This window comes from Gorilla gorilla, chromosome 2 (assembly GCF_029281585.2).
Source record: "Gorilla gorilla gorilla isolate KB3781 chromosome 2, NHGRI_mGorGor1-v2.1_pri, whole genome shotgun sequence".
In the NCBI taxonomy this organism is placed as follows: domain Eukaryota; kingdom Metazoa; phylum Chordata; class Mammalia; order Primates; family Hominidae; genus Gorilla; species Gorilla gorilla.
Window position 1 is genome coordinate 50,343,611 of NC_086017.1, and position 27,111 is coordinate 50,370,721.

Consider the following 27,111-nt stretch of genomic DNA (forward strand, 5'->3'; position numbering starts at 1 on the left):
GTCTCTGCCCAGCCGCCCCGTCTGAGAAATGAGGAGCGCCTTGGCCCGGCCGCGACGCAGTCTGGGAGGTGAAGAGCGTCTCTGCCCGGCCGCCCCGTCTGAGAAGTGAGGAGCCCCTCCGCCCGGCAGCCACCCCGTCTGAGAAGTGAGGAGCCCCTCCGCCCAGCTGTCACCCCGTCTGGGAAGTGAGGAGCATCTCCGCCCGGCAGCCACCCCGTCTGGGAGGGAGGTGGGGGTCAGCCCCCGCCAGGCCAGCCGCCCCGTCCGGGAGGTGAGGGGCGCCTCTGCCCGGCCGCCCCTACTGGGAAGTGAGGAGCCCCTCTGCCCGGCCAGCCGCCCCGTCCGGCCAGCCGCCCCATCCGGGAGGGAGGTGGGGGGGGTCCGCCCCCTGCCCGGCCAGCCGCCCCATCCAGGAGGGAGGTGGGGGGTCAGCCCCCCGCCCGGCCAGCTGCCCCATCCGGGAGGGAGGTGGGGGGCAGTCAGCCCCCCGCCCGGCCAGCCGCCCCATCCGGGAGGGAGGTGGGGGGTCAGCCCCCCGCCCGGCCAGCCGCCCCGTCTGGGAGGGAGGTGGGGGGGTCAGCCCCCTGCCCAGCCAGCCGCCCCATCCGGGAGGTGAGGGGCGCCTCTGCCCGGCCGCCCCCACTGGGAAGTGAGGAGCCCCTCTGCCCAGCCACCACCCCGTCTGGGAGGTGTACCCAACAGCTCATTGAGAACGGGCCATGATGACAATGGCGGTTTTGTGGAATAGAAAGGGGGGAAAGGTGGGGAAAAGATTGAGAAATCGGAAGGTTGCTGTGTCTGTGTAGAAAGAAGTAGATATGGGAGACTTTTCATTTTGTTCTGTACTAAGAAAAATTCTTCTGCCTTGGGATCCTGTTGATCTATGACCTTACCCCCAACCCTGTGCTCTCTGAAACATGTGCTGTGTCCACTCAGGGTTAAATGGATTAAGGGTGGTGCAAGATGTGCTTTGTTAAACAGATGCTTGAAGGCAGCATGCTCGTTAAGAGTCATCACCACTCCCTAATCTCAAGTACCCAGGGACACAAACACTCTGCCTAGGAAAACCAGAGACCTTTGTTCACTTGTTTGTCTGCTGACCTTCCCTCCACTACTGTCCTATGACCCTGCCAAATCCCCCTCTGCGAGAAACACCCAAGAATGATCAATAAAAAAAATAAAATAAAATAAAATAAAATAAATTAAAAAAAAAATAACATCTAACATTTGAATGCTTACTATATTCCAGACCTGTGCTAAGCAAATTATATGCATTACATCACTTAATTTTTATAACAGCTCTCTGAGTTGGATAAAATTTTTATTCTCCAACCTCTCCCCTTGACTCCAAATTTATATATTCATTAGGCTGCCAAAACCCATTAGCTAGATTATATGGATAAAGAGCCTAACAAACTAAAAGAAAAAATGAATTGGAAGAAACAGAAACTATGCAAGGAAAAAAATATTTTAAACAAAAAAAAAGAAACTCATTAATATTATAAGAAAAATAAGGGACACTGCATCAATGAAATAGAAACAATTTTTTTTCTTTTTTTTTTTTTTTTTAAGACAGGATCTTGCTATGTTGCTCATGCTGGCCTTGAAAACCTGGGCCCAAGCCTCCCACTTCAGCCTCCCAAGTAGCTGGAACTACAGGCACACCCCACCACATCTAGCTCAGAAACAATTTTTTTAAAAGGAAAGATTAGATATTCAGAACAAAGAAACAGTTCTTGGAAATTTAAAACATGATAGCAGACATTAAGAACTCGCTAGAAGGGTTGAAAGATAGCATTGAGGCAAACCCTCAGAAAGGAAAGAAAAAACACAAAGAAATGGGAAAAAGAGTAAGAAGACAAAAGTCTAAGACTAGCCCACCAAAACCCCCATCTGAATAACACAAGTTTCAAAAAGAAGAATCACCTATGAAATACATGGAAAATTTTACCCTGACCAGAAGGATATGGACATGATTGAAAGGGCCCAGCCCAATAAATAAAAAGTACTTTACACCAATGTACAATGCTATAAAAGTTCAGAACATTAAAAAGAAAAAGAATACCCCTTATAAACTTTCAGAGAGGGAGAAAAAAAAAAACAGGCCACATACAAATGATCAAGATGAGAATGGATTTAGTTTTCTCAACAATAACTCTGGAAGCAAGAAGCCAATGGAGTAATGCCTTCAAAATTCTGAGGGAAAATTATGTTTGAGCTAGAGTTCTGTATCCAGCCAAATGACCAATTAGGTATGAGAATAGAAGAGAGACATTTTCTGACAGCTTCCTTTTACAGGGAGCTAACTGGAAGGTGTGTTCCACCAAAAGAAGAGACTAAACCAAGGAAACGAAAGGCATGGACTCCAGAAAAAAAGGAGATCCAATATGGGAGAAAATGGGAAGGAAATCTCCAGGATGGTGATGAAGGTGTAGAGGGAACCAGCCAGAATGAAGTGACTCAGTACCCTCTAAAGGAAATAGCCAATAGACACATGAAAAAATGCTCATCATCACTGGCCATCAGAGAAATGCAAATCAAAACCACAATGAGATACCATCTCACACCAGTTAGAATGGCGATCATTAAAAAGTCAGGAAACAACAGGTGCTGGAGAGGATGTGGAGAAATAGGAACACTTTTACACTGTTGGTGGGACTGCAAACTAGTTCAACCATTGTGGAAGACAGTGTGGCAATTCCTCAAGGATCTAGAACTAGAAATACCATTTAACCCAGCCATCCCATTACTGGGTATATACCCAAAGGATTATAAATCATGCTGCTATAAAAACACATGCACACGTATGTTTATTGCAGCACTATTCACAATAGCAAAGACTTGGAACCAACCCAAATGTCCATCAATGATGGACCGGATTAAGAAAATGTGGCACATATACACCATGGAATACTATGCAGCCATAAAAAGGATGAGTTCATGTCCTTTGTAGGGATATGGATGAAGCTGGAAACCATCATTCTCAGCAAACTATCGCAAGGACAGAAAACCAGACACTGCGTGTTCTCACTCATAGGTGGGAATTGAACAATGAGAACACTTGGACACAGGAAGGGGAACATCACACACCGGGGCCTGTTGTGGGGTGGGGGGAGTGGGGAGGGATAGCATTAGGAGATATACCTAATGTAAATGACGAGTTAATGGGTGTAGCACACCAACATGGCACATGTATACATATGTAATAAACCTACACGTTGTGCACATGTACCCTAGAACTTAAAGTATAATTAAAAAAAAAAGATGATGATGAAGTTGATAGAACTTTACATCTGGGCCATGCGTGGTGGCTCATATCTGTAATCCCAGCACTTGGGGAGGCAACCTAGTGAGACCCCCACTCTACCAAAAAAAAAAAAAAAAAATGGCCAGGTGTGGTGATGTGTGCCTGTAGTCCCAGCTCCTTGGAAGGCTGAGGCAGAAGGGTTACTTGGAGCCCAGGAGGTCGAGGCTGTAGTGAGCCATGATTGCACCACTGCACTCCAGCCTGGAGGACAGAGTGAGAACCCATCTCAAAAAAAAAAAAAATTGTGTTACACTCATGCAATGGAATACTACTGAGCAATAAAAAGGATTGAACTCCTAATACCTAGAATAACATGGATGACTCTCACAGACATAATGTTGAGCTGAAAAAATCAGACCCAAAAAAATACATACTGTATGATACAATTTATACGAAAGCCAAGAATAAACAAGAGGAACCTATGGTGATATAGAGGCACAATAGTGGTAGACTCCAGGAAATGAGGTTAAGAAGAAAGAGGGAACTTAATTCGGCCACAGAAATGTTCTATATTTTGGTCTGGATGGTGGTTACGAAGTGGTTCACGCCTGTAATCTTAGCACTTTGGGAGGCTTAGGCAGGCAGATTGCTTGAGCCCAGGAATTTGAAACCAGCCTAGGCAACATGGCGAGACCTCGTCTCTACAAAAAAATACCCCCCAAAAAATTAGCCAGGCATAGTGGCTGTACCTGTAGTCCCAGCTACTTGTGAGGCTGAGGTGGGAGGATACCTTGAGCTTGGGAGGTGGAGGTTGCAGTGAGCTGAGATCATGCCACTGCACTCCAGCCTGGTGACAGAGTGAGCCTCTGTCTCAAAAAAAAATAAAAAATAAAAAATAGAAGGGTAACCTGTTGACAAGAACTTCCAGCCCAGGATTTTATACAAGAAGGCTGTTTTCTGTGTAAGCAAAGCAGTTTATTTTAACGTTTTATGGTTTCTCCTAGGAATATGCCATTGATTAAATTATGAAAAAGTTTTAGGCGGAGCACGGTGGCTCACACCTGTAATCCCAGCACTTTGGGAGGTCAAGACGGGCAGATCACCTGAGGTCAGGAGTTCAAGATCAGCCTGGCCAACATGGCAAAACCCAGACTCTACTAAAAATCCAAAAATTAGCTGGGGTAGTGGTGGCTTCCTGTAATCCCAGCTACTTGGGAGACTGAGGCAGGGGCATCGCTTGAACCTGGGAGGGGGAGGTTGCAGTGAGCTGAGATCAAGCCACTGTACTCCAGCCTGGGCAACAGAGTGAGACTCCATCAGAAAAAAAGAAAAGAAAAGAAAAAGAAAAAAAAAAGATACTTGGCTGGGTGCAGTGGCTCATGCCTGTAATCCCAGCATTTTGGGAGGCTGAGGTGGGCAGATCACTTGAAGTCAGGAGTTTGAGACCAGCCTAGCCAACATGGTGAAAACCCGACTCTACTAAAAATGCAAAAATTACCCAAGCATGGTGGTGCACGCCTGTAATCCCAGCAGAAGAATCGCTTGAACCCAGGAGGCAGAGGTTGCAGCGAGCCAAGATTGTGCCATTGCACTCCAGCCTGGGTGACAGAGTGAGACTCCATCTCAAAAAATATGTATGCATATGAAAAAGTTTTAGGGCCGGGCATGGTGGCTCACGTCTCTAATCCCAGCACTTTGGGAGGCCGAGGCAGGCGGATCACAAGGTCAGGAGTTCGAGACCAGCCTGGCCAACGTAGTGAAACCCTGTCTCAACTGAAAAATACAAAAAAAAAAAAAAAATTAGCCGGGCATGGTGGCAGGCCCCCGTAATAGCAGCTACTCGGGAGGCTGAGGCAGGAGAATCGCTTGAAAGAAAGAAAGAAAGAAAGAAAGAAAGAAAGAAAAAAAGAAAGAAAGAAAAGGAAAGAAAGGAAAAGAAAGAAAGAAAGAAAGAACTAACAAAGAAACAAAGAAAGAAACAGAAAGAGAGAAAAAGTTTTAGACCCAATTTATACTTTCCATGTATACCTCCTCATAGGCTAATTTGTTCCTCAGTTTGGTGGTTTTTTGATTGTTTCTAAAAGAATACTTATCTGCCCTAAAATGACATTTTTGGGGTTTTGAACATAATCCCCAGCTGGTGTTTTGTGACATTGCAGGAACAAGCCCATGTTTTCCTGTATAGATTTCAGTGACTACTTATGACTATCATTTCCATCCTATTTCAACTGTGCCATTTCCATATAAAGTCTTAAGATTTAAAATTTCACATCCTATAGCTTGCTGCTGCCCAATAACATGTGTAAAGTAGTAAGTACCCATTTCCTGATATTTGCTTTTGCTTTTGCTTTCTTCCATAGTAATAGTTCTAGAACATCTGATTTTTAGCAAGGCTCATAGCCACCAGAAGTAGAGACTCAATTTCCCAGCATTGCTTGTAGGTTTGGTAATGAGGCTGAGTTCTGGCCAACGGGAAGGAAGCAGAAGTGTCCTGATATGGCAACCAAGACTCTTCCTGAGAGAACAGTGGACACCCATCTTTCGCCCTTTTCCTTTATCCTGCTGCAGTGTAAGGGCAGGATCTGTAGGCCTGAAGTAATGAGAATAAGAGCCACCTCATGGATGTTAGGGATGTAGGGAGAGTAAGCTGGGTCCCTGAGCTCAGGGACCAGGCCAGCCCAGGACCCCCACAAAAGAGGAAAATAAATGTTTAAGCCACAGTTATTGAGAGACTCTATAACTCATTGCTAAAATTGATGCACACTAACTCCCCTCCAGATGCCTTTTCTGGGTCTGATGCCACCACTAATGGGCCAGGTGACCAGAATTGAATGTAATCAACTTCTTCAGATGTGACCCTATGATTTTGCTCAAGTTTCCTGGGCTCTCCATGCCCTGCTCATGCTGAAGCTCCAACCTGTGGATGTATCCTCAAACTCATTCTTTCAAAATGGTCAGTAGAGATTTTTATTTTCAAATGCCCAAGGGGGGTTGTTGTGCACAAAATGGACTATCAACAGTTACTAGCCATTAAAATAATATTTAATTTTTAAAGTCTTATGTTTAAAAACCTAATTTTTCTTAAACCTTTTATTTCAACTTGTAAAGTTATTATTCTGTTTTATAGGTAGTAATTTTTATGTAAATTAGAAACAATAACTTTAGCTTGCTCTATGATGAATGTTCAAATAAGTCAAGTCTAAGAGATTAAATTTCCAGAAACATTAGCACCACTTAAAATCATGATTAATTAAATCCCCTGAAAACTTTAAGTCTACTTCATTAATGTCATATTGGTGGCAGCAGTGACCCATCTAGAGTGGCCACTGCCAAGACATCAGCTGCAGCAGGGAGGCACGGCTGGGGCTGTACACTCCACGGAACAGGCAGAAGCCCTGCCCTCCCCAGGTGCCACTGCAGCTGCCCAGGCCCGGCTGCAAACCCAGGCATCTCTGTGCTCTTGGGGGCCTAGGAAGGCCCCCCTGCGAAGTGTCTGCTCCCACTGCCTGGCCTCTCCCTGCTCCCAGTGCCCGCTCCAATCATGGAGCAAGGTTGGGGCCGAACCCGGGCACTGTCACGGCCCAGCCAGGTGGGCACACACTCAGGTTGGCACTGACACGCCAGACCCCTGCCACCTTGGCCCCTTCCGGACTTTGGGCACTGACACATACAGGAGGGAAGCCAAGCAGGGGCTGAGGACAGTTGAAACATGATGAATGTGTTAGATGTTTTTAAACATTAGAGATACTTTAATAAAAAATACTCAGAGATTGGCTACATTTAACAACGAAATGTATTATTATGGGTTTGATTTACTAAATGATGGCTCTATGTTTTCCTTGTGTTGCAGACTCTCTCACCCAACTTTAGTAGCATAGCCTGGATCACAGGTGAGCCGAGATGGATGGGTCAAAGGTGTAGGATAGCAATATAATTACCCACAGGTCTGGCTCACAGGTGAGCCGAGATGGATGGGTCAAAGGTGTAGGATAGCAATATAATTACCCACAGGTCAGATACAGATGTTTAAGTCCAGGACACAGGAGCTGGCTCCACATACATCATGGATGATTCTACCTTAGCCACAACTTAAAACACAGAATCTCCGTTTGCTATTTCAACAAGCTGCTCCAAACCTTTCAGACAGGATTTAGTTTCACAATTAATAAACTACTTAACCCATTTATTCAACACATATTACTGAGCGCAAGCAATTAATGAGGCAATGTTCAAGGCACTTGGGTTACAGGAAAGAACAAGACAATGTTTTCTGCTTTCTCAGAGATTAAATTTTAGTAGGAACAGGAGGAGGGAAGACAACAAAATAATGATGTAATAAAGCGATAAATTATTTTCTGTCAGAACTGAAAGAGGATAGCCAGGATGGGCCTCACTGAGAAGGTGACATCTGAGCAGACTTGAAGAAGATGCAGGAGCCAGCAGGCAAGATATGGGAGCCCTTGAGGGAAGAGTGTCCTAGGAGAGGGGACAGTCAGTGTGTGGGCTCCGGGCAGCAGGTTGCTTGCCATACTGAAGAACAGCAAGGAGGCCAGAGTGCTGGAAGAAAATTCTGCAAGGGCAAGAGTGATAGGAGATGAGGAAAGAGAAAGGACAGGGGATCAGACTGTGAAAGGCCTTGCAGGCCACTTAGCAGGCAGGTGAGTGTCATGATGATCTGACTTACGTTTTAAAAGGATCTCTGACTGCTGTGTGGACAACAGATTGTAGTGTGAAGGTCGAAGGAGGAAGACCATGTAGGAATCTGTATTAAGTATCCATTGCTGTATTAACAAATACCTCAAAACTTTGTGGCCTCAACAGCATTTATTATCTCACTGCCTCTGTAGGTCAGGAATCTGGGCACAATTTCGCTGAGTCCTCTGGTTCAGGGTCCTTCACAGGCAGCAATCAAGTTGTCAGCCAGGGCTGCAGTCATCTCAAGGATCAACTGCAGAAAGATCCACTTCCAGCTTCACTTGGGCAACTGTCAGCAGGATTCAGTTTTTTTCAGGATATTGTATCCTGGGCCTCAGCTCTTGTCTGTCCAGGGGGCTTCTCATTTTCTTGCCATGTGGGGCTCTCCACCGGAGAGCTCACAACAGGGCAGCTTGCTTCATCACAGCAAGCAAACAGAAAAGAGAGGGAGGCAGAGAAAGAGAAAGAAAAACAGAGAGACAAACAGAGGTGTTACAGTCTTTTATACTCTAATCTCAGAAGTATATCCCACAACTTTTGTCATAGTCTATGCCTTAGAAGAAAGTCACTAAGTCCAGCTGTTTCTGAAAGGGAAGGGATTATGCAAAGGTGTGAATACCAGAAGGCAGAAGTCACTGGGGGCCATTTTAGGAGTGTCCACCACAGAGGCTACTGCAGTTATCCAAACAAGAGATAGTGGTGGCTTGCACAAGGTTTATTGTAACAGAGGAGGAGAGTAGTCAGGTTCTTAATAAAATTTTAAAGGTAGAGCCAACAAGATTTTTTGTCTGACTGGATATGGGATGTGAAAGTGAAACATCAGCTGGGCAAGGTATCTCACACCTGTAATCCTATCACTTTGGGAGGCCAAGGTGGAGGATCACTTGAGGTCAGGAGTTCAAAACCAGCCTGGCCAACACGGCGAAACCCCATCTCTACTAAAAATACAAAAAAATTAGCCAGGCGAGGTGGCGGGCGCCTGTAATCCCAGCTACTCAGGAGGCTGAGGCAGGAGAATCACTTGAACCCAGGAGGCAGAGGTTGCAGTGAGCCAAGATCACACCATTGCACTCCAGCCTGGGTGACAGAGAGAGACTACGTCTCAAAAACACAAACAAACAAACAAAAAAAAAGCAAAGGATTGAGGGTGACTTCAGGGTATCTGCTCTGAACAACTGGAAGGATGGAGTTGCCATTGACACAGATGGAGAAAACTAAACCTTAAGGTTTAGTGGATTAATAGGGAGGGGTTGCTGAAGATCAGGAGCTCTATGTTGGTATGTTAAGTTTGAGATCGCCAACAGATGAATGGATAAAGAAAATGTGGTACTTATACACAATGGACTGCTATTCAGCCATCAAAAGAATGAGATTCTGTCATTTGCAATAGCATGGATGGAACTGGAGATCATCACATTAAGTTAAAATAAGCCAGGTACAGAAAGACAAACATCACACGTTCTCACTTACTTGTGAGATCTAAAAGTCAAAACAATTGAACTCATAGGGATAGAGAATAGAAGATGGTTACCAGAGGCTGGGAAGGGTAGTGAGTGGTGTGGTGGGGGGAGGTGGGGATGGTGAATGCATACACAAGAAATTTAGAAAGAATGACTAAGACGAGTATTTGATAGCACAACAATGGGACTATAGTCAATAATAATTTAATTGGACACTTAAAAATACCTAAAAGAGGCCGGGTGCGGTGGCTCATGCCTGTAATCCCAGCACTTTGGGAGGCCGAGGTGGGCAGATCACGAGGTCAGGAGATCAAGACCATCCTGGCTAACACAGTGAAAACCCATCTCTACTAAAAATACAAAAAATTAGCTGGGCATGGTTGCAAGCGCCTGTAGTCCCAGCTACTCGGGAGGCTGAGGCAGGAGAATGACTTGAACCCGGGAAGCGGAGCTTGCAGTGAGCTGAGACTGCGCCACTGCACTCCAGCCTGGGCAACAGAGCGAGACTCCGTCTCAAAAAACAAACAAACAAACAAAAAACCTAAGAGTATAATCGGGTTGTTTGTAACACAAAGGATAAATGCTTAAGGAGATGGATACCCGATTTTCCATGACATGATTATTACGCATTACATGCCTGTACTGAAATATCTCATGTACCCCACAAATATATACACCTGCTATGTAGCCATGAAAATTAAAAAAAAAAATTAAAATTAAAAATAAAAAAAGTTTGAGATCATGATTTGACAACTAAGTATATTACAAGTCCTTGAGCTGTCCTTCAAGTTCTCTTTAATTTTTATCATAACTTCTTTCAACTCTTAGGTTTGAGTAGATGCAATTTTATTCCTCGACTAGGATCGCTGCTAATTTCCTCAATCTAATTGGATCCACCTAACAACTTTACACCCTCAATGGATTCTGCATGGTTAAGAGTATGGACTCTGGGTCTGAACCATGCACTGACTAGCCATCTGAGGGGGCACAAGTTATTTAGCCTCCCTATCCGTTTACTCACCTGCAACGTAGGGATAATAATATCACCTCTATTCTAGAGGTTACATCTTGGGCTTTTGCAAGGATTAAACGATTTAATATTTGTAAGGCACTCAGAATGGTGCCTAGTGTTTGTTGGAAGTGCTATAAGGATTAGCTACACAAATGTTCTATGTGAGTGTGTGTGTGTGACTGGTTCTCAGCCACAATTCTGGAGTCACTTGATAAAAATTTAAATACTGGTCTTCCCAAAACTGATGTTGTCTCTTGGAAGGCTTTTTATCAACTACAGGCTCTCAGAAAATATGGACAAAGGCGCAGAACCCCTCCAAAATTGGAATAAATACGTGAAGATATTAGGGAATTTTCGTTAATTTTCAGGTGTGATAATACTATTGGGGTTATATTTCTTTTAAAGAAACCATCTTTTAGATACATATTGAGGTATTTATGGCTAAAATTTCTTGAATTGGCTTTTAAAATAAAACAGAAGACAGAGTAGTAAATGAGTAGAAATGAAATAAGATTGGCCCTGTGTGGATAATTTTTGAGAAAGTGTAATGTGTACATGGGAGTTTATTATACATACTATTCTATTTTTGTATATGTGGAAATTCTTAATAATAGAAACATTTTTGATCCAGGATCTATGCCAAGAGAAATTGAAGCCCTAGTACTGCTTCTCATGGTAAATATTTGGTACAACTTGGGTTCTGAATATTTATTAGCACCACAGTGACCTCTGAGACAGTGTCCCTGCTGGTACGGAGACATACAAAACACAGGTTTTCAGGCCCAACATTGTCCTTTTAACATATTACTACTGCCTTTAATGAATGTTAACTCATGTAATCCTTTAAAAAAAAAAAAAAGCCAAGATGTAACACCCATCCAACTTGTCTCCAGCTGCAACCTTGCCTCCTACAGTCTATGATGAGGAGGGCATTCTTAACCCAACAGCCTGTATGATCTTTAAAAACATGTCAGATCATGTCACTGCTCCATTTAAAGCATCCACTGGCTCCCATCTCGAGAGTGAAAGCAAGTCCTTCCAGTGGCTTCCAAGGTTCCACATGCCCTGGCTCCTTCATCTCATACTATCTCTCCCTCAATCACCCCGCTTCAGCCTCATTGGTCTTCCTGCTCTTCCACACGCATGCTGAGAGAGAACGTGCTGTCCCCTCTGCCTGGAATCCCAGACATCCACATGAATTGCTCACTCATCTCCTGAAGTTCTCTATTCAAGTGTCACTTTTTCCTCAAGGCCTTCCCTCACTTCCCTATTTAAAATAACTACCCTTTCCTCCTAAAGCAAATCCACCTTAGTACTCTCCATCCTCCTTTTTATTTTTCTGTGGCACTTACCATCATATGACACACTATTTGTTTATTTTCTGTATCTACCCACTAGAATGACAGTTCCATGAGAGTAGAACTTTTGCCTGTTTTGTTCACTACTATGTCTTCAATGCCTTGAATAGTTTCCGGCACACACGAGGCATTCAGTATTTGCTAAATGAATTAATACATGTTCATTCCTTCTAGATGGCACCATGTTAGCATCTCTTCTCCCTGAATGCCCTGTCACTCATTCTGCATCCTTGTTCACCACTATGTTCACTATGCTGCATTATCCAGCACCTGTCCTTGTAGTCATTCCTTTTGGGGAGAGTTGTTTCCATGGTGACACAGGAGCTTTTCACCTACTTAGCAGGCCTCTCAGAAAGCTCTTTGCACCATGGTTCTATGTCTAGTGTTGTTAATACTCCAACACACACAGAACTTTCCATTCCTATCCTGGAAAGCATTCTCGATCAGTATAGCTAGCTGGTGCTTTTCAGCAGTTCTGTAGGCAGGTTTATTTAAGCAGACCTCTTTTGATAGACATTTAGTATGTTCTAAGGCTTTGCCTTTTCATTCATTCACTCAAAATATTTATGAAGGGCCTATTCTACTCCAGGCACTGTTTTAGTCACCTAGCATACACCAGTGATTCACCCTGGTTTCCCAGAGTTGAATTATCATAAATTATTCCACCTATTGTTTATGTTGTTGTGAAGAGTGTCAAAGATCTTGATCTTGCTTGCTGATCTCTAGCTCCCGACTTTGCAGCCCACTGATGCGAAATATGTACAGTAAAAAAAAAAAAAAAAAAAAAAAAATGGCGCGGTGCAGAGGTTCACGTCTGTAATCCTAACACTTTGAGAGGCCAAGAGGATCACTTGAGTCCAGGAGTCTGAGACCACCCTGGACAACATAATGAAACCCTCATCTCTACAGAAAATTCAAAAATTAGCTGGGCATGGTGGCACATGCCTGTAGTTCCAGCTACTTGTGAGACTGAGGTGGAAGGATGGCTCAAGCCAGCAAGTCAAGGCTGCACTGAGCTGTGACTGCACTCCAGCCTGGGTGACAGAGCAAGACTCTATCTCAAAAAAAAAAAAAAAAAGTACAGAAACCAACACTACCTCCTTGTTTGTTAAATACAACGGACAGACCACACACACACACACACACACACACACAAAAGCCTATCTAGGCATTTGGAGTGTTGGACAAACTTGTACTACTGAGGAGTTGGGCACTGCATCCCAAGTGTCCTGACCCATTCCAGAGTCTATCAGCCTCTTTGGGAACAGGAAGTTGGAAGTGGGCAATCACTGAATTGCTAAGATGACCTTCATTTGCTTCTCACTCAGATTTCTGTAATAGGCCAATGTTCCTCTTCATTATGGACATTTTTGATTCCAGAGTGTGTCATTACCTGTGGTTTGTGAGCTTACTTCCTGCTTTGCAAAAGATCTAGAACTTCCCCATTGATATAATGCTCAGAATACCTTCTTGCTATACCATCAGCATTCCTAAGCAATATGTAAATACAAGCTCAGTTGAGAAGAAAAATCTGCATGGTTATTCATCAGGCAGGAAAAACAAATACAAATAAAGACAGCTACAAAGTTAACAAGAAACTATTGCTGCCAAGGACATGCTTAATCTTTAGTGTCATAATAACCCTCTTTGAGTGACTACTGCTTTCTCACTTTCTCACTGAGAAACTTTGTTCTCTAAAATCAAAGACCCTCAGAAATTTGCTGTTTGAAATTTTATCAGTAGGAATAAAATATCTTGCTTGGAGGACCTAAGTCACTTTAACACAGATATACAGCTTCAATTTACAAGCAGCCAGTTGCAAGGCTTCAGAAAAGAGGTTTTCAAAGAAACAGGACAATGGGTCCACTCTGCAGTCTAGGCCTGATGTTGACCCTTTTTCACAGTCCTGCTTTGTTTTGAGGCTATTAAAACCCTGTTTCATTTAAGTTCCATCTAAACTTTACACTTCCTCAAAATCCTGTAACTTTATATTTTCCTTCCCTTGGTAAAATGTCCCATGGTGTCTCTGGTGTGCAATCTCCCTCATTAAAAAAGGTCGATAGACCTGGTTTTGTTGACTACAGGTTTGTCCCTGGTGGTCTTAGGCTGACTGGGCTTGAACAGTCTTGCTCAGCTTCAGGGTTCCTAAGATTGCAAATTTCAAAAACTGATACGACAAACATTTTTTCACTCCTAAATACAAATGCACCTGTCCACGTTGCCAGGTAGTTATGCACATGGCTACCATGTCAATTTGGTCATAACTACGGTTAGGTCACTTCTCTGGAAGGTTAGTTATAAGAACAAGAAAGAAAGTCAGGGTTCTGCACAGCTTTTGGTTTGATTCTTGTACTGGCTTATGTTTCTTTTTCTTTGGGGCTTCAGGTAAATATTTTGTTTGCTAAACTGACGCCCCCATCCCCTCAGTGCCTGAACAAACAAAACTGAGACACATCTAGTCAGCTGAAGCTGACAAATACTGGGGCCAATCTGGTTACAGGCAGGCAGTCCTGGCCACGTCGACACCGCAGAGACCGTGGGACAAGTGGACGTGCTACTACCGTCCCTCGCATCCCCCATCTGCGCCGCGGGACCAGTGCCCTCGGGTCTATGACCCACTGCAAGAACCCAAAGCTCGACGCCCGCCCAGCCCTTCACATCCGTCCCTTGCAACAAGCGAGAGAAGAGGGGCGCGGCTTCAGGGGACGGGCGACGGCTTACAGGACAGCTCGTACACAGTACCAGCTGACATACCCTAAGCCTGAGTGTCTAGGCCCCTGCCTCCACATTTAAGAGCCGACTGCGCCCCTTGGTGATTGCACGTCCGGACGCACCTTGAGTAGAGGCCATGCAAACTGTCGAGCCCGTCCAAAACGCCATATTTGTATCTGACGTCATCCTCATGTTGCCTTTCCTCTCTGTGATTGAGGAACCAATCGGTTGGGTGTAGCAGACAGGGCGTGGCTCTTCAGGTAGAGGCCGAAGGGGCTGAGAGCGGTCCCAGGCGGCCATCTTGATTCCTGGCATCACTCTAACGTGCCCTCCCTCTCGGTGATTGGACGAGCAGGGCGGGCCTTCCGGAGGCACACAGCCGACCAACCAGAGATCTGCGCGTGCTCGATCTGGTCATCTGTTTTCTGACATCTGGAGCCACTAGCAGTTATCCTGTTCATTCCTGGGCGCCTGCGACCTTCCGAAGCAAACAAGACTTGCTTGGGGAAAGTTGCCTTGCCAGTATAGTGGAGCTTGGTAGAAACTTAAAAACTGCCTGGGGCTGCCTGGGATGGGGATCTCGAGATGCTTGTGGGGAGCACCTTTTAGGAAACAGGGGGCTCAAGCTGCATGAAATGCTGCGGGAAATAGGAATGAGAGACGCAGAATGTTCGGAGAAAAAAGCTAGGAAGGTGTTTGGGAGTAAGATTTTGGAGTGCCTTGAATGCCAGACTAGGGAGTTTGGACTTTATAGGGGATAAAAATCAACTTTAAACAGGAGTGATATAACAAGATAATGTACTTTAGGAAATAATTCTGTAACTGTAGGGGGAGTCCCAAAGTGTTTCTCAAATTGTGTTCGGGGAAGTTCAAAGTGTGTTTGAGAGCTTGTTTTTATATGCAGATTCTTGCCCCTCACCAGACCTGCAAATAAAGTTCTCTGGTTGTACAGCCAGGAAACTGCATTAAAAAAAAACTTTTTAGGTTAACATACATTTGGTGAGAAAACGCATAAACCATATGGATAGGGCTCTGAATTTTCACAAGCTAAACACTTCAGCCAGGCAGGGTGGCCCGTGCCCCTAATCCCAGCTACTCGGGAGGCTTAGGCAGGACAATGGCTTGAGGCCAGGAGTACCAGATCAGCCTGGGCAACATAGCAAGACCCCTGTCTCTAAAAAAATTAAAAACAAAAATAATAACACACTCCCGTAGTTAACACCAGATGAAGAAACAACATGGCCAGCAGCTCAGAAGCTCCCCTTTTCCCCTTTAGCCACTGCTGCCTGCACCAAAGGTAAATATGATCATTACTTATGAGAACTGTAGATTAGTTTTGCCTGTTTTGAATTTGATATAAATAAAAGCATACAGGATATATTGTGTCAGCTTGTCAGTGTTATTTATGAAATTCATCCACATTGTTCCATGTAGTTGCTGTAGACTCCGTTGCTATAGATTGTTATCACAATTTATCCAGTCTCTTGTTTATGGGCCTTTGGGTAATTTCCAGTTTGGAGATAGTAGCAAAAAAAAATGCTAAAATGAACATTCTTCTTCATTCATATCTTTTGCTTTGTAAATTATAAAGCAAGACAACAAGACCTAAAGACTGATTCATTCACTACCTATTTATTGAGCCCCTTACCAGACTAAGGTCAGAAAATAAAACAGAAAAGACAGCAAAGGTCCTGCCCTCATGGAACTTATTCTAACTGGAACGAAACAACACCTACGTGGGCAGCAAAACAAGTCAAACAATTGCAATTGTGATAACTCTGAGGGAAACAAGGTGAGCTAGAAAAAGAAGGGTGGGGACTTAACCTATTTTTTTATGTGGTAGCCTGGTTAACTCTCAGAAAAATATCTAGGAAAAAATACAAGAGATAAGTTGGCACTGCTATATGATGAGTATTAACAATGGGTAGAGCATTCCTGGCAGGAGAGACACCATGTATAATGGTCATGGAGGAGGAGAGAGCTTGGCCCATTCAAGACCAGTGTGGCTTCAACACAATGAAGGAGGGATGGCATAAGGTGTATCTGGGTATTAAAGCATATGATACAAGGCCAGAGTAAGAAGTTGAGATTTTATTCCAAACATTGTGAAAAGCAATCAAACTGTTAAAAACAGGAAATAATGTGATCTGATTTACTTATTTAAAAGATCCCTCTAACTGCTGAGCAGAGAACAGATTAAAGACAGAATTTAGGAGGCTGCTAGAGCAGTCTCAGGGAAGATATGCTGGCATAGAGCTTAGAGGAAAGGCTTGAAATACATCTGGGAACTGTCATGGCAAAGATCATCACCTTAATCAAGTGATAAAAGGTAACACCTCTCTGCACTGGCCTGGGCAAAAATCTAAAGAATAAAATACCACCACAATATTGGGAACCCACGTGTGGTGGTGTATTCCTGTAGTCCCAACTGTTCTGGAGGCTGAGGCAGAACTGCTTGAGCCCATGAGTTCAAGGCTGTAGCAGGCTACAATCAGACCTGTGAATAGCTACTGCACTCCAGCCTGGGCAACACAGCCAGACCCCATCTCTTCGAAAAAAAGTATATGTGTGTGGCCGAGCGCGGTGGCTCACGTTTGTAATCCCAGCACTTTGGGAGGCTAAGGCAGGTGAATCACAAGGTCAGAAGTTCAAGACCAGCCTGGCCAAAATGGTGAAACCCTGTCTCTACTAAAAACACAAAAATTAGCCGGGCGTGGTGGCAGGCACCTGTAATCCCAGGTACTTGGGAGGATGAGGCAGAGAACTGCTTGAACCCGGGAGGCAGAGAACTGCTTGCACCTGGGAGGCAGAGGTGGCAGTGAGCCGAGATCGTACCACTGCACTCCAGCCTGGGCGACAGAGGGAGAGTCCATCTCAAAAAAAGAAAGAAAAAAAAAGTGTTTGTGTGTGCGTATATATATATAGAGAGAGAGAGAGTGAAGAGAGAGAGAATGTATTCTGATGTGATGCACCAAGGACATAGCATTTCTACCAAAAATTCACTATCTGAATCCAATGAGGAAAACTCCAACAAACCCATGTTACAAATTTAACAGTTAAATCTAAAACTATCAGTTAAAGACTAGAGACCTGATAAATAATTGCATTTTGTAATCCTCCATTAGATCAAGAGCCTGGAAAAACAATTTTTTTCCCATTTGCTCCAAGGAACATAGGAGCAACAACTTATAAATTTGAATAAGGACTGAAGGTTAGATAATAGTACTATTGCAATATCAATTTCCTGATTTTGATAAGTGTACTGATGACATAAGAGAATCTCTCTGTTGTTAGGAAATACACATTTTAAGAACGTATAGATAGGCTGGGCATGGTGGCTCACGCCGGTAACCCCAGCACTTTGGGAGGCCGAGACGAGAGGATCGTCTTCACTCAGAAGTTAGAGGCTGCAGGGAACCATGATCGCGCCACTGCACTCCAGCATGAGCGACTGAGGGAGACCCTGTCTCTATAAAAGAATGTAACGCCAGGCACGGCGGCTCACGCCTGTAATCCCAGCACTTTGGGAAGCTGAGGGAGGCAGATCACGAGGTCAGGAGTTCGAGACCAGCCTGGCCAACATAGTGAAACCCTGTCTCTACTAAAAATGCAAAAAAATTAGCCGGCCATGGTGGCGCGCGCCTGTAGTCCCGGCTACTTGGGAGGCTGAGGCTGGAGAATCACTTGAACCCGGGAGGCGGAGGTTGCGGTAAGCCAAGCCCCCGCCACTGCACTCCAACCTGGGCAACAGACCGAGACTCCGTCTTTAAAGAAAAAAAAAAAAATGTAGAGATAGAAGGACATCATGTCGGCAATTTCCTTTCAAATGGTAGAATGATATATAGCACATGCAAAATGTTAACATTTGTGGAATCTAGAAGGGTTTATGGGAATTATTTGTACTAGTTTAGCAATATTTCTCTAAGTGTGAATTGCTTGAAAATGAAAGGTTAACAAAGTTACTGAGATTAGGAGAGAACGTGAGGAGCGAACAGACCTAGCCATGAATAACAAACAATTAAATAAAACTCGGGGAAATAAAAAGGAACTCAAATGGCATGCGACCAACGGAAGACATAGCTTCCGTACTCTTAACCCTAAATTACTAAGCGATGACCCTCCTGCAGCTTTCCAATCCAAATCACCAAAGACAATCTCGCCGCCCAACTTTGCCAAAAAGCAACTTAACGCCAGCCGACTCCGCCATGTTTTCCCAGTGAGCTTGCGAGCGCGTACGCACGCACGGACGCACGCGCGCACGCACCAACCAATCGGTGCCCACGTCGGCGACTCGTTACCGCAGGGGCGGTGCGTTCTTCTACACATGCGCAGGGTTGGACGGGCCTCCTTCCTTCTCGCCTAACGCCGCCAACATGGTGAGTCTTTCTGTTGCGGGCTCCGGGGCGGGCGACCATGCCGCTCGACCTCCACCTCCGCTGGGAAGCTGAGGCGCCGAACGGCTCCCAGAGGGTCCCGGGAAGCGCATGGTGAGGGTCCCCGGGCCGGCTGTGCAGCGGAATCGGGCCCTTCCCGGACTCGCCGCTGGCGAGCGCGTGGAGGGCCCGGCAGGCCTGGCGCGCCTTGGGCCACGCGTGCGCGCCTCCGCCGCTGGAGCTGGATGGCTGATGCGGCTCGTGGCCCGAGAGCCTTGTCGTGCCGTGTGGGCCTTGCGGACCTGGGAGCTGGCGGGCGGTGGGAACAGGGCTTAAGCTACTGAGGCGTTTGCCGATTTCGTCTATCCAGGTTGGCGCCTGGCTCTCGGGCGTTTGTTCCCTGCAGCATTCCTTTTCGCTGAATTTAACCATGTTGTCTTTAGCTGCAGAAAGTGACATATGTAGCGAGTAGTTCTAAGTAAGTTTCACTGTCCTTTCTCCTCCAATTTTAGGTGTTCAGGCGCTTCGTGGAGGTTGGCCGGGTGGCCTATGTCTCCTTTGGACCTCATGCCGGAAAATTGGTCGCGATTGTAGATGTTATTGATCAGAACAGGGTAAGTGTCACAACTTTTTACTAAACATGGCAGTGGACATGTGCCCTGCAGATGGCAATAATGAATTGTCTCGATGGCTGTGTAAGATGAGGATGCTATGGGTAGTCGCTTTATTTTACCATTGAGGAAACAGGTAATGGTACGGGTTTTAAGCACAGCCTGAAGTTAGCTATTAGTATTGAATTTTAGTGTTAGCCACTTAAGCTAGAGCCAGTTATGGGCTGAAACGTTGGTTAGTTTTAAATGAGTTACTATACGTAAAGTGAGTTTAGAACAGATCCAGCACATAGAAAGCACTTTTGTATTTACTGCTGTGTATTTGAAACAAGCAAACTAAGGAGTTGACCACTGACTATAAATCAACAGGGATCAGAGTCCTAAAGTTGCCTGTAAATTACATGTGGTTGGTTTCTATGGGGTACTAATAGTTTAAGAAGGAGCATTTAATGATGTGGAGAAATGTTTGTGTTGAGCAAAAGACATAAATATATATAACCCAGATAGGACGATCCTTGTCTTTTCTGAGCAATTTATTAAAATAGTAGTGTGGGTTTGATGGCCCTGAACGGATAAGTAATGTTACAGAACCATTTGACCATTTTAATTGCTGTTAGATTTTGCACTGAAGTTCTTGATGTTTGTGTTCTAGGCTTTGGTCGATGGACCTTGCACTCAAGTGAGGAGACAGGCCATGCCTTTCAAGTGCATGCAGCTCACTGATTTCATCCTCAAGTTTCCGCACAGGTAACTGTCCACTAATCACCACTCCTCTCTCCCATCCCCAGATTTGTTTATACTAGTAAAAGTTTGTTTTGGAGTAAACAATATGGAAGATTCAGAGCCATCCTGAAGAGGGATTTGCATCATAGAAGTAGACAGGGATTATTTACTTTTAAAATGTCTTGCCTGCGCGTGATAGCTCATGCCTGTAATCCCAGTACTTTGGGAGGCCACAGTGGGAGGGTCTCGTGAGCCCAAGTTTCAAGACCAGCATGGGCAACATGGCGAAAACCCCCATCTCTACAAAAAATAAAAAAAAATTCGTTGGGTATGATGGCACGCGCCTGTAATCCCAGGTGGGGGGGCCTCGGGGGTGCTGAGTTGGGAGGATCATTTTAGCGAGGTCGAGGCTGCAGAGAGCCGTGATCATGCCACTGCACTCCAGCCTGGATGACAGAGTGAGACCCTGTCTCAAAAATAAATAAATAAAATAAATGCCTTAAGGTCACTTTTCTACCCTGGTAGTTTAGGGCTTTGCCTTTGTTTAGACTTGCCATCTTCTTTTCTTCTGGTTTCTGCCAAATTTTTAGCTTAAAGTAAACAAAAATACTAGGTCTTGTGTTTATTGATACTAGCTATCATTAGATAAGCTCTCAGTGTGTGTCAGTTACACAGTATTTAATATAAGAGGTTTTATCCCTAGCTTACATTTAAGTGAGGCAGTGAATAGCGGTTCTTTTTTTGACATGAAAATTAAAACACTTTAGTGTGTTGCTATACGGTTAATTCAACCCACAATGATGGTTGCAGTGGAACATGTAATTTTGCATGCTTTAAAAAATAGTCAAAAACTTGCTGTATGTTGGCCGGGCGTGGTGGCTCACACCTATAATCCCAGCACTTTGGAAGGCAGAGGCGGGTGGATCACGAGGTCAGGAGATGGAGACCGTCCTGGCTAACACGGTGAAGCACCGTCTCTACTAAAAATACAAAAAAAAAAAAAAATACTCCGGGCGTGGTGGCAGGCACCTGTAGTCCCAGCTACTTCAGAGGCTGAGGCAGGAGAATGGCGTGAGCCCAGGAGGCGGAGCTTGCAGTGAGCCGAGATCGCAACACTGCACTCCAGCCTGGGTGACAGAGCGAGACTCCGTCTCAAAAAAAAAAAAAAAAAAAAAACTTGCTGTATGCTGAGCACTACAGGCACTGTGGGACGTGTGTTAACACATAATGGATTTTGAAGTACTGGTGGTTGAAAACATGCCACTTGAACAACCTTGAGTGAACATAGCCGTGCTGCCAATACTATGACATACCACATTGTTTTAAGCCCAATTAGGGGTGAAGCTTGAGGATACTTGTCAAAGTTCAAAGCAGTAGAAAATACTTGGTAACTTAGATTTTTCACTAGGTAGTCTTGTAATTCTGCCTTGGATCCCTGGACACCCTGGATTTTATTTTTAGGATGTTTGGCCACAAATTGTTACTGTAAATTTTTTTTTTAAAAAAAGCCTAAGAGTTAACATTAATTACCTTGTTTGTTATGAGAATGAATGGCTCGGATGGGTGCAGTGGCTCATACCTGTAATCTCAGCACTCTGGGAGGCCAAGGCAGGTAGATAACTTGAGGTCAGGAATTTGAGACCAGCCTGGCCAACCCCGTCTCCACTAAAAGTCCAAAAATTAGCCCGGTGTGGTGATGTACTCCTGTAGTCCCAGCTATTTGGGTGGATGGAACAGAAGAATTGCTAGAACCTAGGAAACGGAGGTCACAGTGAGCCAACGTTGCACCAGTGCATTCTCCATCCTGGGTTACAGAGCAAGACCCTGTCTCAAAAGAAGAAAAAAAAAAAGAATGGTTTTCAACACGTCCACTGCCCGAGTGGAATTATATATAGTCAGAGGTGGGTTTTTTGTGTTTTTTTGAGGGTTTTCTTTTTTTTTCTTTTGACACAGAGTCTCACTTTGTCACCCAGGCTAGAGTGCAGTGACGCAATCTTGACTTGACTGCAACCTCAGCCTCCCAAGTAGCTGGGATTATAGGCACCTGCAACCACGCCCAGCTAATTTTTGTGTTTTTAGTAGAGATGGGGTTTCACTATGTTGGCCAAGCTGGTCTCGAACTCCTGACCTCAGGTGATCCACCCACCTTGACCTCCCAAAGTGCTGGGATTACAGGTGTGAGCCACTGCGCCTGGTCAAGAGGTAGTTCTTAAATTCATCAAATGGGCTGGGCTGGGTGCAGTGGCTCATACCTGTAATCCCAGCACTTCGGGAGGCCAAGGTGGAGGATTGCTTGAGCCCAGGAGTTGGAGACCAGCCTGGGCAACGTAGCAAGACCCTGTCTCTACAAAAAATATAAAAATTAGCTGGGTGTGCTGGTATGCACCTGTAGTCCCAGCTACTTGGGAGGCTGAGGCAGGAGGATGGCTTGAGCCTAGAAGGTTGAGGCTATAGTGAGCCATGATCATACTATTGCATTCCAGCCTGGGTGGCAAGCAAGATCCTCTCTTAAAAAAAAGGAGGGGGGACTGGATTACAGTTTTGATTAAAATATGCTTGAAGTTAATAACCTATTCTGGCTTACTGAACACAAAGATAAGTAAAATACATAGTGTGCCAGGTGTTGTGTAACAGGAAGAGTGCTTTTCAAGGAACAAAGAAAGTGTCTTTGATAATGAGTGACTTCAAAGCTGATTTCTTAATCTGTGGTCTTGGCTCATTCTAGTGCCCGCCAGAAGTATGTCCGACAAGCCTGGCAGAAGGCAGACATCAATACAAAATGGGCAGCCACACGATGGGCCAAGAAGATTGAAGCCAGAGAAAGGGTAACAACTTAGGGTCATTTGAATTCTGGTCCTTTCTTTTTTTGGAGGGTTCAAGATAGTGTGAGAGGGATAATTTTTATTTGTTTTTTTTTTTTTTAACAGAAAGCCAAGATGACAGATTTTGATCGTTTTAAAGTTATGAAGGCAAAGAAAATGGTAAGATTTAAGATCCGTATTTTTGTGTAACTTAGCTTTAAATAATAAGGGAGCAGTAGCCAAATCCCATTTCAGGCTGCCAGCTTCTTGGAAGCTTTCTGTAAAAAAGAAGAATTTATCCTCATTTGTATTTCATGATGTCCTTATGGAATTGTTACCTTTCTTCAGATGTAGTTGTAGGGGAACAGACCACTTAATGCCCTTTCTAAAACCAGCATAAATTGGATTTTATTGTATGTATACACAATAAGTGCTTTCTTACATTGATAATTTTCAGAGGAACAGAATAATCAAGAATGAAGTTAAGAAGCTTCAAAAGGCAGCTCTCCTGAAAGCTTCTCCCAAAAAAGCACCTGGTACTAAGGGTACTGCTGCTGCTGCTGCTGCGGCTGCTGCTAAAGTTCCAGCAAAAAAGATGACCGCCGCGAGTAAAAAGGCTCCAGCCCAGAAGGTTCCTGCCCAGAAAGCCACAGGCCAGAAAGCAGCACCTGCTCCAAAAGCTCAGAAGGGTCAAAAAGCTCCAGCCCAGAAAGCACCTGCTCCAAAGGCATCTGGCAAGAAAGCATAAGTGGCAATCATAAAAAGTAATAAAGGTTCTTTTCGACCTGTTGGCAAATGTATTTAAGCCTTTGGATTTAAAGCCTGTTGAGGCTAGAGTTAGGAGGCAGATTGATAGTAGGATTATAATAAACATTAAATAATCAGTTCCTTTTTTTTTTTTTTTTTTTTTTTTTGAGACGGAGTCTCGTTCTGTTGCCCAGGCCGGACTGCAGTGGCACTATCTCGGCTCACTGTAAGTTCCACCTCCCGGGTTCACGCCATTCTCCTGCCTCAGCCTTCTGAGCAGCTGGGACTACAGGTGCCCGCCACCACGCCTGGCTAATTTTTTGTATTTTTGGTAGAGACGGGGTTTCACCGTGTTAGCCAGGATGGTCTCGCTCTCCTGACCTCGTGATCCGCCCGCCTCGGCCTCCCAAAGTGCTAGGATTGCAGGCATGAGCCGCCACGCCTGGCCTAAATAATCAGTTCTTTAATCTCACTCTCTGCCCATACTTGGATAGGTAGTGCAAAATCATTGCAGTCATAATTGATCATGTCATGAGAAATGATAACTTAGAACATCAAGTGACACAAGTGACATTTTTTTCTTATGGTCAACTTGGCTTCAGAACATCTTTTTTCCTTGTACAAATATGTTTGCCATAAATAGGTAAAGTGACAGCCTCTTGATGCTCAAGAGTCTAGCAGATTTATTTTATTTATTTATTTATTTATTTTTGGAGACAGAGTCTTGCAGTGTTGCCCAGGCTGAAGTGCAGTGGTGCGATCTCAGCTCCCTCCACCTTCCGGGTTCAAGTGATTCTCCTGCCTTGGCTTCCCAGGTAGCTGGGACTACAGGCGCCCACCACCATGCCCAGCTAAATTTTTTTGTAGAGACTGGGTTTCACTATGTTGGCCAGGCTGGTTTTGAGGCTGGTTTTGAACTCCTGACCTCGTGATCCGCCTATCTCGGCCTCCCAGAGTGGGGGATTATAGGCATGGGCCACTGCACTTGGCCTTTTTTTGTTTTTTTGAGACAGAGTCTTGCTCTTGTCATCCAGGCTGGAGTGCAGTGGCACGATCTTGGCTCAGCACAACCTCTGCGTCCTGGGCTCAAGCGGTTCTCCTGCCTCAGCCTTCTGAGTAGTTGGGACTACAGGTGTGTGCCACCACGTCTGGCTAGTTTTTGTATTTTTAGTAGAGATGGGGTTTCACCATGTTGGCCATGCTGGCCTCGAGCTCCTGACCTCAGGTGATACACCCGCCTTGGCCTCCCAAAGTGCTGGAATTACAAGTGTGAGCCACTGTGCCCGCCCTGCAAATTTTCTTATAAAAAGTAAACTAGGAAAATAGGGCAAGTATAAAAATTGCAGGTTGAGCATATTTCTAATCCAAAAAGCTCTAACCTCTGAAACTGAGCTATGACACTACAATTTAAAAATCCCTAGCCTACCCGCATGGTGGGTTATAGTCAAAATACAGGTACACAGCACTATTCAGTGTCCCTGAGGAAGAAATAGTTAACCTTCAGGGTATGTGTATATGAAGCATAAATGAATTTCCTGTATAGACCTAGGTCCCATCCCCAAAGTGTCATGTATATGCACTTAACTCCAACATCAGAACACATCTTGTCCTAAGTGTTTCAGATAAGAGATACTTATCCTGTGTATAGTAGGTTGGACTTCTGGTTCTCTCTACCACAAGATACAGGTAATTTGGGGCAGTAAAAGATCCTGGATAGATTTAAAAATACTATGAAGCTGTACATGAAACAGGATTACTTTTTTTTTTTTTTTTTTTGAGACAGAGCCTTACTCTTGCCCAGGCTGGAATGCAGTGGCACGATCTCAGCTCACTGCGACCTCCACCTCCCAGGTTCAAGCTGTTCTGCCTCAGCCTCCCAAGTAGCAGGGGTTAAATGCGTGCACCACCATGCCCCTCTAATATTGTATTAGAGATGGGGTTTTGCCATGTCAGCCAGACTGGTCTTGAACTCCTGACCTCAGGTGATCTGTCTGCCTTGGCCTCCCAAAGTGCTGGGGTTACAGGCGTGAGCCACTGCTTCTGGCCAGGAATACATTTTAAGTAAATTCATTTCCTAACCAAAAGCTAGCTTCAAGCTTCACTGGGATAAAGGAAAAAGCACATTGATTTGCTTGATAATAGGCAAGTGGTATGGTGTAATAAGGAAAATATGGATGATTTGGGATTACCTGTTCTACTCTGGGAGGTAGAGAATTGTCTAGAGAAAGTGGAATCTACAGCTAAAAGAAGAAGGTGGTGTAAGGGGAAGAATGACACGAGATAGGAAATAAACGAACTGATAGTGTAGAGGACTGGCTCGGGACCACATCAAGGAAGTAGGTTAGTGGTTAGATCGTGTAGGGGAACACGGGAAGCTGAGGGTTTTTTTAAATGGCGTGATATCTCAGATTTAGATCATTGAACTGTTAAGACTGAATCTTACGGGATCAAGACTGGGAATGCTGGGGTTGGCAGTATGAAGTTTGGCAGTAATCCAAGGAAGTGACAGTGGTAATGCCATTTAGGTGGTCTTGATCATGCATTGGACTGCAGAAATAAGGGAGAAAACAATGTCAGGGTTTCTGGTTTGTACCTCTGGTTCATTGGTTGTGAGGGAACATGAGGCAGGGTAAAGTTTATCCAAGTAAAATGAGTTAGATATGTAGACTATCTGGGTGTATATGCAAAGACTGCAGACAATCAATACTAAAATCCTGGCTCTGCCTCTTGAAAGCTATGTAGTTTAGGCACATAGTCAAAATCCAGTTTCCTCATCTATGTGGTACGCTTCAAAGTAGTTAATCATGATACGTAGTCCAGTGACTGGTTCCTCTGGTAAGAGCTGTGATAATGACACAAGGAGGAGAGGTTTCAGGACAGACTTGGGATTCATGAATATATAAGTGGTCACTGATTCCCCAGGGGTAGGATGACAACCATCAAGAGATGAATAGAAGTTGGAAAGAAGTCATGAGGGGTGGGAAACTAGCAGGGGCACATGGAAGCTAGGGAAAGAATTTTGCTTGAGATCGTCAAAGTGAGGGGAAGAGGGTAGTAAGCAAAGGAGAAATGTTATATGGGGTTCGAAGGTTTTGTGTTTGTAAATCTGGAGTGATGGGCATGTTCAAATGCTTCTGGGAAAGGAGCTAATAGGAGAGAAACTTAGCCCTTTGAAAAACAGGAAGAGATGGATCCTAGGGGAGAGGAGGAAGGATTAGCTTTAGAGGAAAGATGTCCTTTACGTGAGGAAAAGGAAGAAAAGGTGGGTTTAGATACTAAATCTGTAGGTTTGCTGTTAGGAAATTAAGGACTTTTCACCTTTATCTCTGAGATTTCTCTGGAGTTAGCAAGGCAAGGTCATACACTGAGGAG

General features: G+C 44.6%; 1 protein-coding gene and 1 long non-coding RNA gene across 3 annotated transcripts; one reads left to right on the top strand and one right to left on the bottom strand.

Annotated features, from left to right (window-relative positions):
• Nucleotides 1–7,413: 7,413 nt before the first annotated feature.
• LOC109026264 (uncharacterized) lies at nt 7,414–14,944 on the bottom strand. The gene is made up of 2 exons (XR_002005229.4): nt 14,607–14,944; nt 7,414–8,358 (listed from the first exon to the last, which is right to left on the bottom strand). It is a non-coding gene; the product is annotated as an uncharacterized lncRNA (long non-coding RNA).
• A 3,824-nt stretch (nt 14,945–18,768) lies between these two features.
• RPL14 (ribosomal protein L14) lies at nt 18,769–23,792 on the top strand. Of its 2 annotated transcripts, none has more exons than XM_004033905.5 (6): nt 18,769–18,860; nt 19,370–19,471; nt 20,121–20,215; nt 22,917–23,016; nt 23,119–23,172; nt 23,450–23,792. In XM_004033905.5, exons 1-6 carry the CDS (start codon nt 18,858–18,860, stop codon nt 23,738–23,740), a joined length of 645 nt encoding a protein of 214 aa, XP_004033953.1. In that variant the 5' UTR covers nt 18,769–18,857; the 3' UTR covers nt 23,741–23,792. The 2 variants fall into 2 exon arrangements, with proteins under 2 accessions (XP_004033953.1, XP_055237308.1); XM_055381333.2 differs by having other exon boundaries at nt 18,835–18,971.
• Nucleotides 23,793–27,111: the final 3,319 nt, after the last annotated feature.

What these genes read in the sequence shown, in the direction of transcription:
- RPL14 (XM_004033905.5), top strand. An exon ending in ATGTTATTGATCAGAACAGG is followed by an intron (nt 19,472 to 20,120) that starts GTAAGTGTCACA and finishes TTTGTGTTCTAG; the next exon opens with GCTTTGGTCGATGGACCTTG. An exon ending in TTATGAAGGCAAAGAAAATG is followed by an intron (nt 23,173 to 23,449) that starts GTAAGATTTAAG and finishes GATAATTTTCAG; the next exon opens with AGGAACAGAATAATCAAGAA.